Genomic DNA, 11,540 nt, shown 5'->3' with positions numbered 1-11,540 from the left:
TAACACCACCTCTCTCTTTGGGTTGTTGTGAAGGTTACAGATCAGCTGTGCAAAGCCTCTGGCAGGGTCTGGCACCGAGTAGTTGCCCTATAAGGGGTTATCTCTACCACCTGTGGCATTAAAGGCCTGGGAAGATGCCAATGGCCCTGGGGTTTCAGGCCCCCGCCTCTCACCTCCTCCTTGATCCAGGCGCTGTAGCCCGGGGGCGTGACCCCCAGCTGGATGATGCTGGCCGTGGTGAGCACAGCCATGCACAGCGGAGACACGAACTTCCACATGTAGAAATAGAAGCGGTAGGGCTGGAAGCCCAGCATCTCCGTCAGCTCCTGCATGAACCTGCCAAGCACAGCGCAGGGTCCAGAAATTGGCACCCCCACTATGCCGGCACATGCCCCCCAGCCACCTCCTCCAGGAAGCCTTCACTGACCAGTCCCTCCCTCCCAGGCTATTACACTCTTCGCATTCAATACATTATTCTGTGGCCCCACTGGCCTCTGAAAAGGCTCTTTTGTCCTCCCCTAACTTCCTCTGACTATGTCACGTCACACCTCACCCAGGGATATGATACAGCCCACAGGACACGCCCTGGGCAGGTGGACAGGCTCCAGAGGGCTTTGCTGGGCACCCGGCCCACCTGGTGCTGGCCTGGCTCTAGACTCCCCCTGCTGGAAGAGAGGTAGAAGTGCACATTCCTAGTGTCCAAAGGCAGAAGGCCGTCCTGACTCAGGGATGCCTAACCACTGGGCATGTGGGTGAAATTCCGGGAGGCTGGCAGGCTGTGTACATGAATAGCATTAAAAAAAAACCATCTTTACCTCAGTAACACCTAGGTGAAATTTGCATTTCTTTCTGTTATAAGTGCAAGCAACAACAGTAGTATTAAGAGTACCCAAGATGCTGTAAGCAATTGATTAAATCACAGATATTTCCCTATCACATTACAATTGAGATACCGACAAACATCATTTGGGCTCATCACTGCTTTGAAATTACCATTGTTATTAGACCCACAGCTAGATCTTGTAACTTAATGCAGTAAAAATAAAGTACACGTATACTACTGTATCACAGATTTTAAACATTATTATGCTAATTTTCAATATAACTAGTTTCCTATATAATCTTATATATTTTATCTTGTGCATTAAAAAATAACAGTCTGAGAAGGGGTACGGGGCTTCACCAGACTGCAGAAGAGGGAGAGCCTTTCCAGCAGCATGTTCTAACCCCGGCTCACAGGGTCGCTCTCTGTCTTATCAGCCCGTTCCCTCCTGCACTCTCCTAGGAAGTAGATGGCTGTAGCAGGGCCTGTGAGAGTCTGATTCTGAGACCAGGTCTAGACATCGGGGTGGGTCAGGCTGAGTGGGTTAGAGGAGCCCCGGGCGTTGCTGAGTGAGTGAAAGGACTTCCTGGGGACACAGATTTGTCCTGAAATGAGGAATGAGGCCAGGGGCTGACAGTGTGTATAGGTTTCCCTGAGGCTCAGGCTACGAGACCCAATCCTTTCATATTGCTGAATTCTCTTACCCCCACCCAACCCCAAACTTAGGGCCCAAACCACACATTGTCTCACACTCCTTTGTAGCTCACTCTAGAACTATGAGTCAGGCTGCTGAAGTCAATGGTTTCTTCGAGGGCAGGGGCCTCTTGTGTACCCACCAAGTGCTTAACGAGCTTGACAGAGTTCTGAAGAGTTGGTACCCAGGAAAGATGCTATGGTAGTTTAAGCCCATTCAGGATGATGCCAGTGCCTGAATCCAGAAGACTCATGTCCTCAGCCTGGCTCTCTCTCTCATCAGCCCAGTGGCCTTGGACAGTCGTGTCCTCTCTCTGAGACTCAGTTTCCCTAAGTGATCTGTAAGGGCACTTTCTGGCTGACATTCTGACTCTGTGATCTCCTGCGCCACTCATGAGCAGCCCTGGGAACACAGCACTCTCCAGGGAGTCATGATGGGTGGGATAGACCCCTCCTCCTGTCCCCAGCTCTCCCCCATGTCCCCCTTACTTCTTGGTTCCATAGATCCAGGCCACAGCGACGTTCTCAAGGATGACGATGACGGTGAGTGGCAGGGTGGCCGAGTAGTCATCAAACATGGTGACAAAGTAGTTTCCGGAGCGCTGGACGAACAACAGCCCCACGAAGAAGGCAAAGACACAGCAGCCCACTACAGAGAGCCGGGAGGCCGGTATGGGGCCAAAGGTGCAGGGTGGGTGGTGCCCCAGGGGTCTTAGGGGCACCCAGGTCCCTCCCCATCTCACCCCTCCTCACAGCAGGCCTGCAGCCCACCCTCTGGTAGGTCCAGCCCTGCATGGAGGTGGGGAGGGGGTCCAGATGCTGAGGTTCTGAGCTCCTACTCTACTAGGCAGGGAGCACCCTGGGGCTGGGAGTGACAGGGATGGAACAGGGTGCAGGGCCTGCATGGAGGAGGCCACCCCTGCTAAGACACCTCAGCAGGCCCTTGGGGAGAAGGGCAAACAAACCAAGAAAGAGGCCTATCTCCCAGCCCAGGTTTGGCACAGATGCCCAAACAGCCTTCTCCCTTCCGGCTCTGAAGTGCTCTTCTCTGGGTGGCGTAGCCAGGCTCCAGCTGTGTGCCGGGTTGGGTGGGGGGTGGGGGGGGTGGAGCTTTCTAAGTATGGAGTCATGAATAACCCAGTGGGAACCCAATCTTTCTACAGTCAGAGTCACAACCTGTTCACTGTTCCCCTGGACAGCCCACAAGCCCAGTGGGGGCTGCCGGGAGGAGTTACCTGTGAACATCTCCTTGGGCACCTTGAAGGTGTCGATGATGGGCGTGGTGATGCCCGCCATGGTCCCGATCATACTGCCCAGGCCCAGGTTGATAAGCATCAGGAAGAACATGACGGACCAGAACGGGGAGGCGGGGAAGTGCGTCATGGCCTCCGTGAAGGCGATGAAGGCCAGGCCTGTGCCCTGCACGGACTGAGGGTGGGTGCGGAGGGCGCGGCTGAGTGAGGGTCCACGCCCACCTGGGGGCCCCCTGCTTCCTTATCTCTGCCCTCAGAGCTTTAGGAATATAGCTGTTCCCTCCTTCACAGAGATCCCCGCCCCCCTAAATCCTCTTGCTTTCAGCCAGTGGGTCTCAAATGTGAGTGGGCATCAGAATACCCCCCAGGGAGTAAAACATTAATTCAGGACTTCACCTGTGGGGTCTGGAATCTACGAGTTGTCCAAGGACCCCAGGTGATTCAGATGAAGATGCTCACTTTTAGAAACACACCCAGCTCAAGACTCTCCTCCTCTAAGCAATGCAGCCGCCCCCAGCTCTGAACGCCAGACTTTACCGAAGTGGTCTCAGCCTCAGCTGCCCAATGGACTCATGTTGGAGCCTTTTAAAAACACTGATGCCTGGGTCTCTCCACGAGGACAATGATTTGTTTGGCCTGGGGGTAAAGCTGGGTATCAGGGTTTTATAAAGCCCCCAGGTGACTCTGATGGGCAGCCAAGGTAGAGAACCACTGCTTTAATGCCCAGGTCCCTGCTCACAGGGAACTGACCACACACTGTCAGCTGACATCACTTCTGTGCTATCCTGTAGTGTCTGCGGACTGAGAGGGAACACCTCCCCAAACTGTGAGAGTGTAGTTCTTGTCATTTAAATGTTATCAAGATTGTATTATGTAAAAAAACTGCTACGGGGACTTTCCTGGTGGTCCTGCGGTTAAGACTGTGCTCCCCATGCAGGGGGCCCGGGTTCTATTCCTGGTCAGGGAACCAGATCCCGCATGCCGCAACTAAAGATCCCTCATGTCGCAACTAAAGATCCCACACGCGGCAACGAAGGTCCCACACATGGCAATGAAGATCCCACACGTGGCAATGAAGATCCCGCATGCCACAACTAAGATCCTGCACAGACAAATAAATAAATAAATGTTTTTTTAAAAAGTCTGCTACCATCCTACTTCTTCTTTTTTTTTTTTTTTTGCGGTGTGCGGGCCTCTCACTGTTGTGGCCTCTCCCGTCGCGGAGCACAGGCTCCGGACGCGCAGGCTCAGCGGCCATGGCCCCCAGGCCCAGCCGCTCCGCGTCATGTGGGATCCTCCCGGACCAGGGCACGAACCCGTGTCCCCTGCAACGGCAGGCGGACTCTCAACCACCGCGCCACCAGGGAAGCCCTACCATCCTACTTCTATTCAGAGGACCCGGCCACGCCTGTGAGAATGGGGCAGGGTCTCAAGCAAGGGCGCCGTCCTTTATGCTGCCAGTTACCTGGGGAAGAAACCAGGGCAGGGGTGCCCAGACATGGCCCTTTCACTCTTGATCACATGGGAAGAGCTCACAGGCGACACAGTCCCTCAGCATTAGGCTGGCGCCAGTAGAATGCAGCTGACTTTTTCACGAGCGCAGGGAAAGCGTCATCTTCCCTGGCTCCACGGAGAAGGGGAGGGTTGATCGAGGCTGACTGAGAGGAGCTGGCTCAGCCCCATGTGAGCCCTGGCACCAGCTGGATCCCAGGACCCCGTGGGTATGTCTCTCTCCTGTTACCCCTCCTAACAAAACAGTCACTTTGAAAGTTTCCAGCTGTGCAAACGGGGATAGAAGCAAGGTGTCCAGACTTGGGCCTGCACGTTAATGAGGGGCAGCATTGCCCTGCCCTCCCCAGGGGCTAAGGGTCCCTGTGGCAGTGGGAGTGGGGCAGCTGGGGGAGGGGCAGAAACATCAAGATTTGAACCCTGGCTCCCCTACTTCTTAGCTGTGAGACCTCAAGCAGGCTCCCAGCTTACAGGCTGCTCGCCTGTAAAACAGGAGACAACGTTAATACTCGGCTCACGGCTCTGTCACGAGGGCCCAGGGGATAGACAGCAAAGGGCAGACGCTAATGTAAACACTTACTTTCTGCGTGCTGTGTCCAAGGCACTGTTCCAAACGCATTACACGTGGCAGAGACGGGTGCGCAGGAAACCCATTCAAGACACGTGAAAGCCGTCCCCGTTCCCGTTGATTTCTGGGACTTGTGCACCTGCCTCGTCTTCTCAGAGAGACTCAGCCTACCTCAGGGCAGGGGTTTTGGCCAACACCTTCCCTCTGTGCTTCTCTGGGCACATAGTAGGTCCTCACTTATCAAGTAAAAAAATGAATCCCTGGAGGCTTTCTGCACCCAAGCTCCAGCCACCCATGGCTTGTCTCTGGGTCTTGCACTCCCACACCTGCCTTTCTGCCCATCCTGGAAGGACAGCCTGACCCATACCTTGTCCAGCTCATCCTCCAGAAGGCAGGGGTCGAGGCCCAAGGCTGAGAAATGGTCCTCCTTCACGGTCTTGATGACCTTGTACATCTCCGCGTAGTCCTTAGTGGTCAGGTGAGAGAAGTTGACGTGAGGAGGGATGAGGGCCCGGCTCAGGACGTCGGTGTTGAGGTACCCCAGGATCTTCTCGGCATTCCTGCAGCACAAAGGAAAGGGTAAAGTCAAAAGGTTTAAAACAAAAGAATTGAAAAAAAGGTAAAAAAAAAAAAAAGTTCAGGTAAAAAGGCAGGACTGGGCACCATCCTGGGGGTACCTCCTAGACACCCAGGCAGGATGCCATGGGCATCGACGGAGACATCTCTGAAGCTGTCCCTGTGGTCCAGGGCTGGGGACAGAGAGCTCCTCTGATCTCCATCGCCCAGTGCGGGTGGAGGGGGACTCTCCCAGGGGAAGGTGGACGGCGAGAGAAAAGGACAGGAGGAGAAAGGGGCCACCTACTCGACCACACACTTCTCGTTCATGATGTTGGCCTTGAAGCCCAGCACAGCGAACACCACGAGGGTGGCCAGCACCGAGGTGAAGAAGTTGATGAAGGACACCAGGGCGGCGTCGAAGTGGCAGTTGTTGTCCTGTTTGTTGTAGCTGGAGAAGGCGATGACACCCCCAAAGCCTAGCCCCAGGGCGAAGAAGACCTGTGTGGCTGCCTCCCGCCACACCTGGGGGTCCAGCATCTTGTCCAGCTGTGGTGGGGGAGGGGCGACCATGGCAAGGGAAGAAAAGAGACACAGAGATCATGGCTTAGGGAGTTCCCTGGCGGTCCAGTGGTTAGGACTCGGTGTTTTCACTGCCGTGGCCCAGGCGCAAACCCTGGCCGGGGAACTAAGGATCCTACAAGCAGGCGGCGCAGCCAAAAAAAAAAAAAAAAAGATAACGGCTTTATTCTCGTGCAGTGGAATTCCCACCACACCCCAGTTCCTCAGCCTCACGGAGTCCAGAGGCAGCGTGGCACAGTGGTAAAGAGCTACGTGCGGCCTGGGCAATTCCTCTAACACCCCCTGAGCCTCAGGTCTCCTATGGGTAAAACACAGATAGCGAGAGCATCAGGAATCTAAAAAATACAACAAAGTAGTGACTATAACAAAAAAGAAACAGACTCACAGGTATACGGAGAACAAACTAGAGGTAATCAGTGGGGAGAAGGAAGGGGGGGCAAATAGGGGGAGGGGATTACGAGGTACAAACTATTGTTTATCAAATAAGCTACAGGGATATATTGTACATCACAGGGAATATAGCCAATATTTTATAATAACTATAAATGGAGTATAACCTTTAAACATTGTGAATCACTGTATTGTATACCTGTAACATATAATATTGTATATCAACTATACTTCAATTAAAAAAAAGAGTATCAGTTTCAGATGATTGTTGTGAGCCAGGTAAGATAAAATAAACGCTACATGCTTACACAGTAAGTTTTCGGTTAATTTTAACTGCTATCGTTGCTTACCATGGAGCTATCATACCAAGGAACATCTTCAAGGCCATCAGGAATGATGTGTAGGGCAAACTCTAGGGAGTGACATTCACTTAGACTATAGTGTGAATGGTGCCTCCTGGAGTCGGGCAGTATACAGCCTGCACAACTGTACAAGACAACTAAGAACACAAACGTCTCCCTCCTCCACCTCAAACCATGAAAAAAGATACCAACCTCTCCCTCCTGCCCACCCAAACTCCCTTTTCCAAAAAAGAAAAAAACCTTAAGTTCATTCATATACATCTACAGGCCCTAGATCACAGAAGAATCACCCCCAACCCACCCAGCTTGAAGCACAGAACCCAGACACTTCCTGGAGAGGGGAGCCCCGACCTGACCTGTCCATCTGCCTTCAGACCCAACAGGCGCCAGGACGTCCACAGTATCTAGATGGCTTGGGGCAATTTCTAAACGCGTTTCATGTCTGTTTTCCTTTTACTGTTTGTTCCTCAATGCAGGGACTAGGGCTTGGGCCCAGTGTAGGGTTTTAGAGTCAGAAAGACCCAGGTCTAAGTCTGACTCCCTCTTTAAAGAGCTGAGAAGGCTTAGGCAGGTGATAGTGCCTGTTTTATGAGCCTCCTGAAAAATGGGAATAATAACAAAGTCTCCCTCCAAAAATGATTCTGAGGACCAAATGTACAGTCTCAAGTAATGCCTGGCTCATAGGAGCATTTAATCCTGACAAAATGCCTCTGACCTGCTCAGGACAGAGGTGGGTTTTGGGTTCTTTGGGGGTTTTTTTTTTTGTTTGTATTTTTTGGTGGGGGAAGGAATTGTTATCTACATTTAGAAGAGTAAACTAAGACCCAAAGGTGAAATAACTCACTCGAAGTACTGGAGCCAGCCAGCTGGGGCAGAGGAGTTACTAAAACACAGATCGTCTGACATCAGGCCATGGCGCCCTCCTAGCACCATCTCCTGACTCAGCTGGTCTGCCGCTATACTCCTCAGACCACTTTCCCTTTGGACCTTTGCTGCTGAGGTGGACCCAAGTGACTTCACTCCAAACAGAGGAGGGAGGCAAGGAGCGAACTAGAGAGTCTACTACTCACCCTGTGGGCACAAGCCCCAAGTGGTCCTGGCCCGGTTGCCCCTTACTGCATGCCTATAAGAGAGTCTGTTCCTTGTGTGTACAGTAAAGTGATGGGCTTAGGGTCCATCCAGCTCTAATATTTCAGTCCTCACATCTAGGACAGAGGCCCACCATCTCACCAGCTTCCCAGGCGTGTCTGAGCACCAGGAGTCACTGCCCAGCTGAGAAGGCGTTGGCAAGCTTGGAGGCTGGCAGAGCGATGGGCTAGGGGAGGAGGAGGGAGATGCATTCCAGGGGAGATTACAGTCCCTCAGTCCACACAAAATAGGTAAAGCCATCTTTGGCCCACCAAGAAAGCCCCGAGCCCAGACCTTAAGGAGCCAAGAGCCCCTTGTCATTCATGAGGAGGTGACACCCTCCCACCCCCTCCCCCTCGCTGTACACTCAACAGCTGTAACGTGTGTGGGCTCCCTGTGGATACGACATGCAGTCACTCGTCCATCAAACCCTGAGCACCTGCTGTGGGCCAGGCCTGGTACTGGGTGGTGGGGAGCCACGAGGAGCAATAGGAGGCAAGGTCCCAGCTCGCGTGGAGCTGACATTCTGGTTGGAGAGATGGACATTGGTCAAATGACCCCATAAATAGATGCTAAGTTGCAAAAGTGACAAGGGCTGGGAAAGCCAGGTACCTAACGCTGGGAGATACTGTGATAGGGGGATTTGAGTGAGTTAGGAGGTCAGGGAAGGCTTCCAGAGGAAGGGATCTTTGAGCTACCCTTGCTAAAGGGAGGGAAGAGCATTCAGGCAGAAGGAACAGTGTGTGCAGAGGCCCTGAGGGGGGACGGAGGAGGACACCCTCCTCACACGGGGAGCTATGTGTGTAGGGAAGCAGAGAGGACAAGGCAGGAGTGGCACAGGCGAGGCTGGGAGAGTCAGAGGAGTCACAGCAAAGGCCCATAAGGATCCTTGTCTTGATCCTAAAAAGGCACTTAACCAGGGAAAGCACGAAGGGGTGTGAAGGAGGAGGGAAACAATCGGGATGGGCATTTCTTAAAGAAACCAGTGGATGCAGCAGATCTGCGAGGAAGCACATCCTGGGATTCAGGTGGCAGGTCATGGTGGTGTTGCCTAGGGTCAGGGTGGTGAAGACAGAGAGGGTATAGCAGGAAAAAACAAGTCTACCTTAGTGACGGACTGGAGTTGGGGGGCGCTGGAAGGGGAGATGCCAGGGTGACGGCCACAGCTCTGGCCTGCAGACCTGAGCTGGTGGATGTGGAAACAGCGGAAGAGGGGTCAGTGTCGAAGGGGTTAGAACAGGGAAGATCAAAGCATCCCTTCTAGAAATGCTGAGTTTAATGCGTCCGTAATGTAAGGTGGATAGCTAGTGGGAAGCAGCCGCATAGCACAGGGAGATCAGCTCTGTGCTTTGTGACCGCCTGGAGGGGTGGGATAGGGAGGGTGGGAGGGAGACGCAAGAGGGAGGGGATATGGGGATATATGTATATGTATAGCTGATTCACTTTGTTATAAAGCAGAAACTAACACACCATTGTAAAGCAATTATACTCCAATAAAGATGTAAAAAAAAAAATGATATCTACAAGGAGATGTCAAGCCAGTAGTTAGACAAATGAGTTTGGAATTTCGAGGAGAGCGCTGAGCTGGAGGTATAATGTGTGCGTAGCAGGTGTACAGGCAGTGATTGCCCTGAGGCTGTGGATAGAGTGAGAAGAGGCAAGAGCCTGGGGCAAGTCAACATCTGCAAGTTTAAAGCAGGGAAGAGGATCTTACAGGGAGGGAGAGGAGGCCGGAGGAAAAGCAGGAGAGGGCTGGATCAGGAGGCCATGGGAAGAAAGGCCGCCAGGGAGGAGCGGGGACCCCTGCTATGGAGTGAAAGATGCTACAGCCACGAGGTCATGGGTGAGCTTAGTCGGAGCTGTACAGGGAGCAATGGGGCCAGAAGACAGAGAGGAATGAGGAGAGTTGAGAAGCAGAGGGGAGGAAATGGCGGACACTCTGGAGAAGCTAGGCTTGGAATGAAAGGCAGGGCAGTATCGGGGGAAGCCTACGAAATCTGGAGCGTTGCTTTTTGATTTGTTGTCTCGTTTTTGTTTTTAATGCAGTGACTTGACGATACCTAAAGCTGATGGAGGGCAGCAGACCTAGAGGAGGGAAGAGGAGCTATCTGCCATAGGGGACCCTTGAGCTGCTCACCTGGGAGACGACAGAAGGAGGACAGGATGGGGCAGCTGTGGGCAGGGCTGTATACATATTCTGTTTCTGTCTCCACCATCTAAGGGAGTTTTCGTCTTGGTGGCTTCTGTTTTCCCCATAAAGCAGGAGGCAAAATCAACTGTTGGGGGTAAGGTGCACTGGGAGGAGAGGTCAGAAGATTCAGACAGTGGAAGGGGTTGAAAATGTTCACCATGGAACACAGGAGAGAAAGATGGCCAGAGAAATGGCGCAGGGTCATTCCACACTGTTGAGGGCCCGCTTGCAGTGTCATCTTCTTTACAAAAGTGGTACAGACCTGCATCTCCTCATCTAAAAGCCTTGGGACCAGACTGGTTTTGGAAACCAGTTTTGTTTCCAATTTTATCGTCGAAAGGTAATATGGTGCATATGCCACATAATTACATAACACCCCCCATGGGGTCTGGGGCAGCACCCTGTAATCAGACACATTAGTATTTCTGCAGCAGAATATGAATATTCACACCAAGTGAATCGATAAAGACTATAAATAGTCTCACATCTGTTCAGGTCATTTTGTCGCCAAATGAGTTCTGGGAGAAAGAAAAAAAATTTTTTTTGTTTTTCAGGGCTATTTGGATTTTGGAACTGTGCATAAAGAAATAGGCGCCTATACACGCTCCTAATAGAAATCTGGAGATTATTTTAAAAGGGAGAACAAAATAATCATAGTTCCACTGGGAAAGGACTTCTGTACCTCCCTTCTCCTGGGTGGGTTTTTGTGTTTTTCTAAATGATCCTCTCAGAAGGTTCCAGAAATGGGTAGATTACTTATGTCTGGAAGGCGTGCTGGTATTCACTGAAGTTCACGGATGTCAGTCATGACAGTCCTACCAATCCGCTGGAACCTCAGGCTAAAAAACCTGGACCTAGTGGGAGGGCTCTGGGTAGTTTGCAGAGTTCCAACTAGGAGGAAGCATAAGATTTTGTAAGAAAGGGCCGGTTGAAACGGGCATAGCGCTGGCAACGTCGTTTGCATGTTGAAACATCTTTCATGGTTCCCCCGCTGCCTGCTGGAAAATGTTTTTCCATTCTGTGTTCTGAACATCCTAACCACTCTTCAAAAGCACCGTGGTCTTATACTTCTGGCCTTTGCCCAGGTTGTTCCCTCTGCCTGGAATTCCCTTCCACCTACTCACTTTCTGGTGAACTCCTATTTATTTCTCAAAACCCAGCACAAATATCACCTGCTCTTTGAAGCTTTTCCTGACTGCCTCTGGCAGAGCTACTCGTGGTGCCTGGACTCTCACAGTTCTTGTCCATACCCGCATTTCAGGTTTATGTGTCTGTCTTCCTTTCCACACTTGGTGCTTGTTAGGGGTGGAGCGCATCTCCTGTTCATCTTTGTGTGAGCAGTGCCTGGCACATAGGAGAGAAGGAAAGAGTGGGGGGCAAGAGAGAGACAGACAAAGGCTGACCTGTGTCCTCGAGGTGAGCTGATCAGGAAGGACCACACCAGGGGCTATGAAGTTCTATAAGCCTTTTTGTGCTAAGATGCAGT

General features: G+C 52.1%; 1 protein-coding gene across 1 annotated transcript in view; it reads right to left on the bottom strand.

Annotated features, from left to right (window-relative positions):
• Positions 1–11,540, bottom strand: part of SLC6A17 (solute carrier family 6 member 17) — a 50,788-nt gene that overhangs the window by 2,572 nt on the left and 36,676 nt on the right. Inside the window, exons 7-11 of the mRNA XM_027096236.1 lie at positions 5,709–5,950; positions 5,214–5,406; positions 2,752–2,944; positions 2,006–2,165; positions 174–336 (exon numbers count right to left, since the gene is read on the bottom strand). Coding sequence (XP_026952037.1) covers positions 174–336; positions 2,006–2,165; positions 2,752–2,944; positions 5,214–5,406; positions 5,709–5,950 — 951 coding nt within the window. The remainder of the gene's footprint in view (positions 1–173; positions 337–2,005; positions 2,166–2,751; positions 2,945–5,213; positions 5,407–5,708; positions 5,951–11,540) is intronic.

This window comes from Aethalodelphis obliquidens, unplaced genomic scaffold (genome assembly GCF_003676395.1).
Source record: "Aethalodelphis obliquidens isolate GAN/ISIS:26980383/991018 unplaced genomic scaffold, ASM367639v1 scaffold100, whole genome shotgun sequence".
Lineage (NCBI taxonomy): Eukaryota > Metazoa > Chordata > Mammalia > Artiodactyla > Delphinidae > Aethalodelphis > Aethalodelphis obliquidens.
This window is presented reverse-complemented; position numbering and strand designations above follow the sequence as displayed.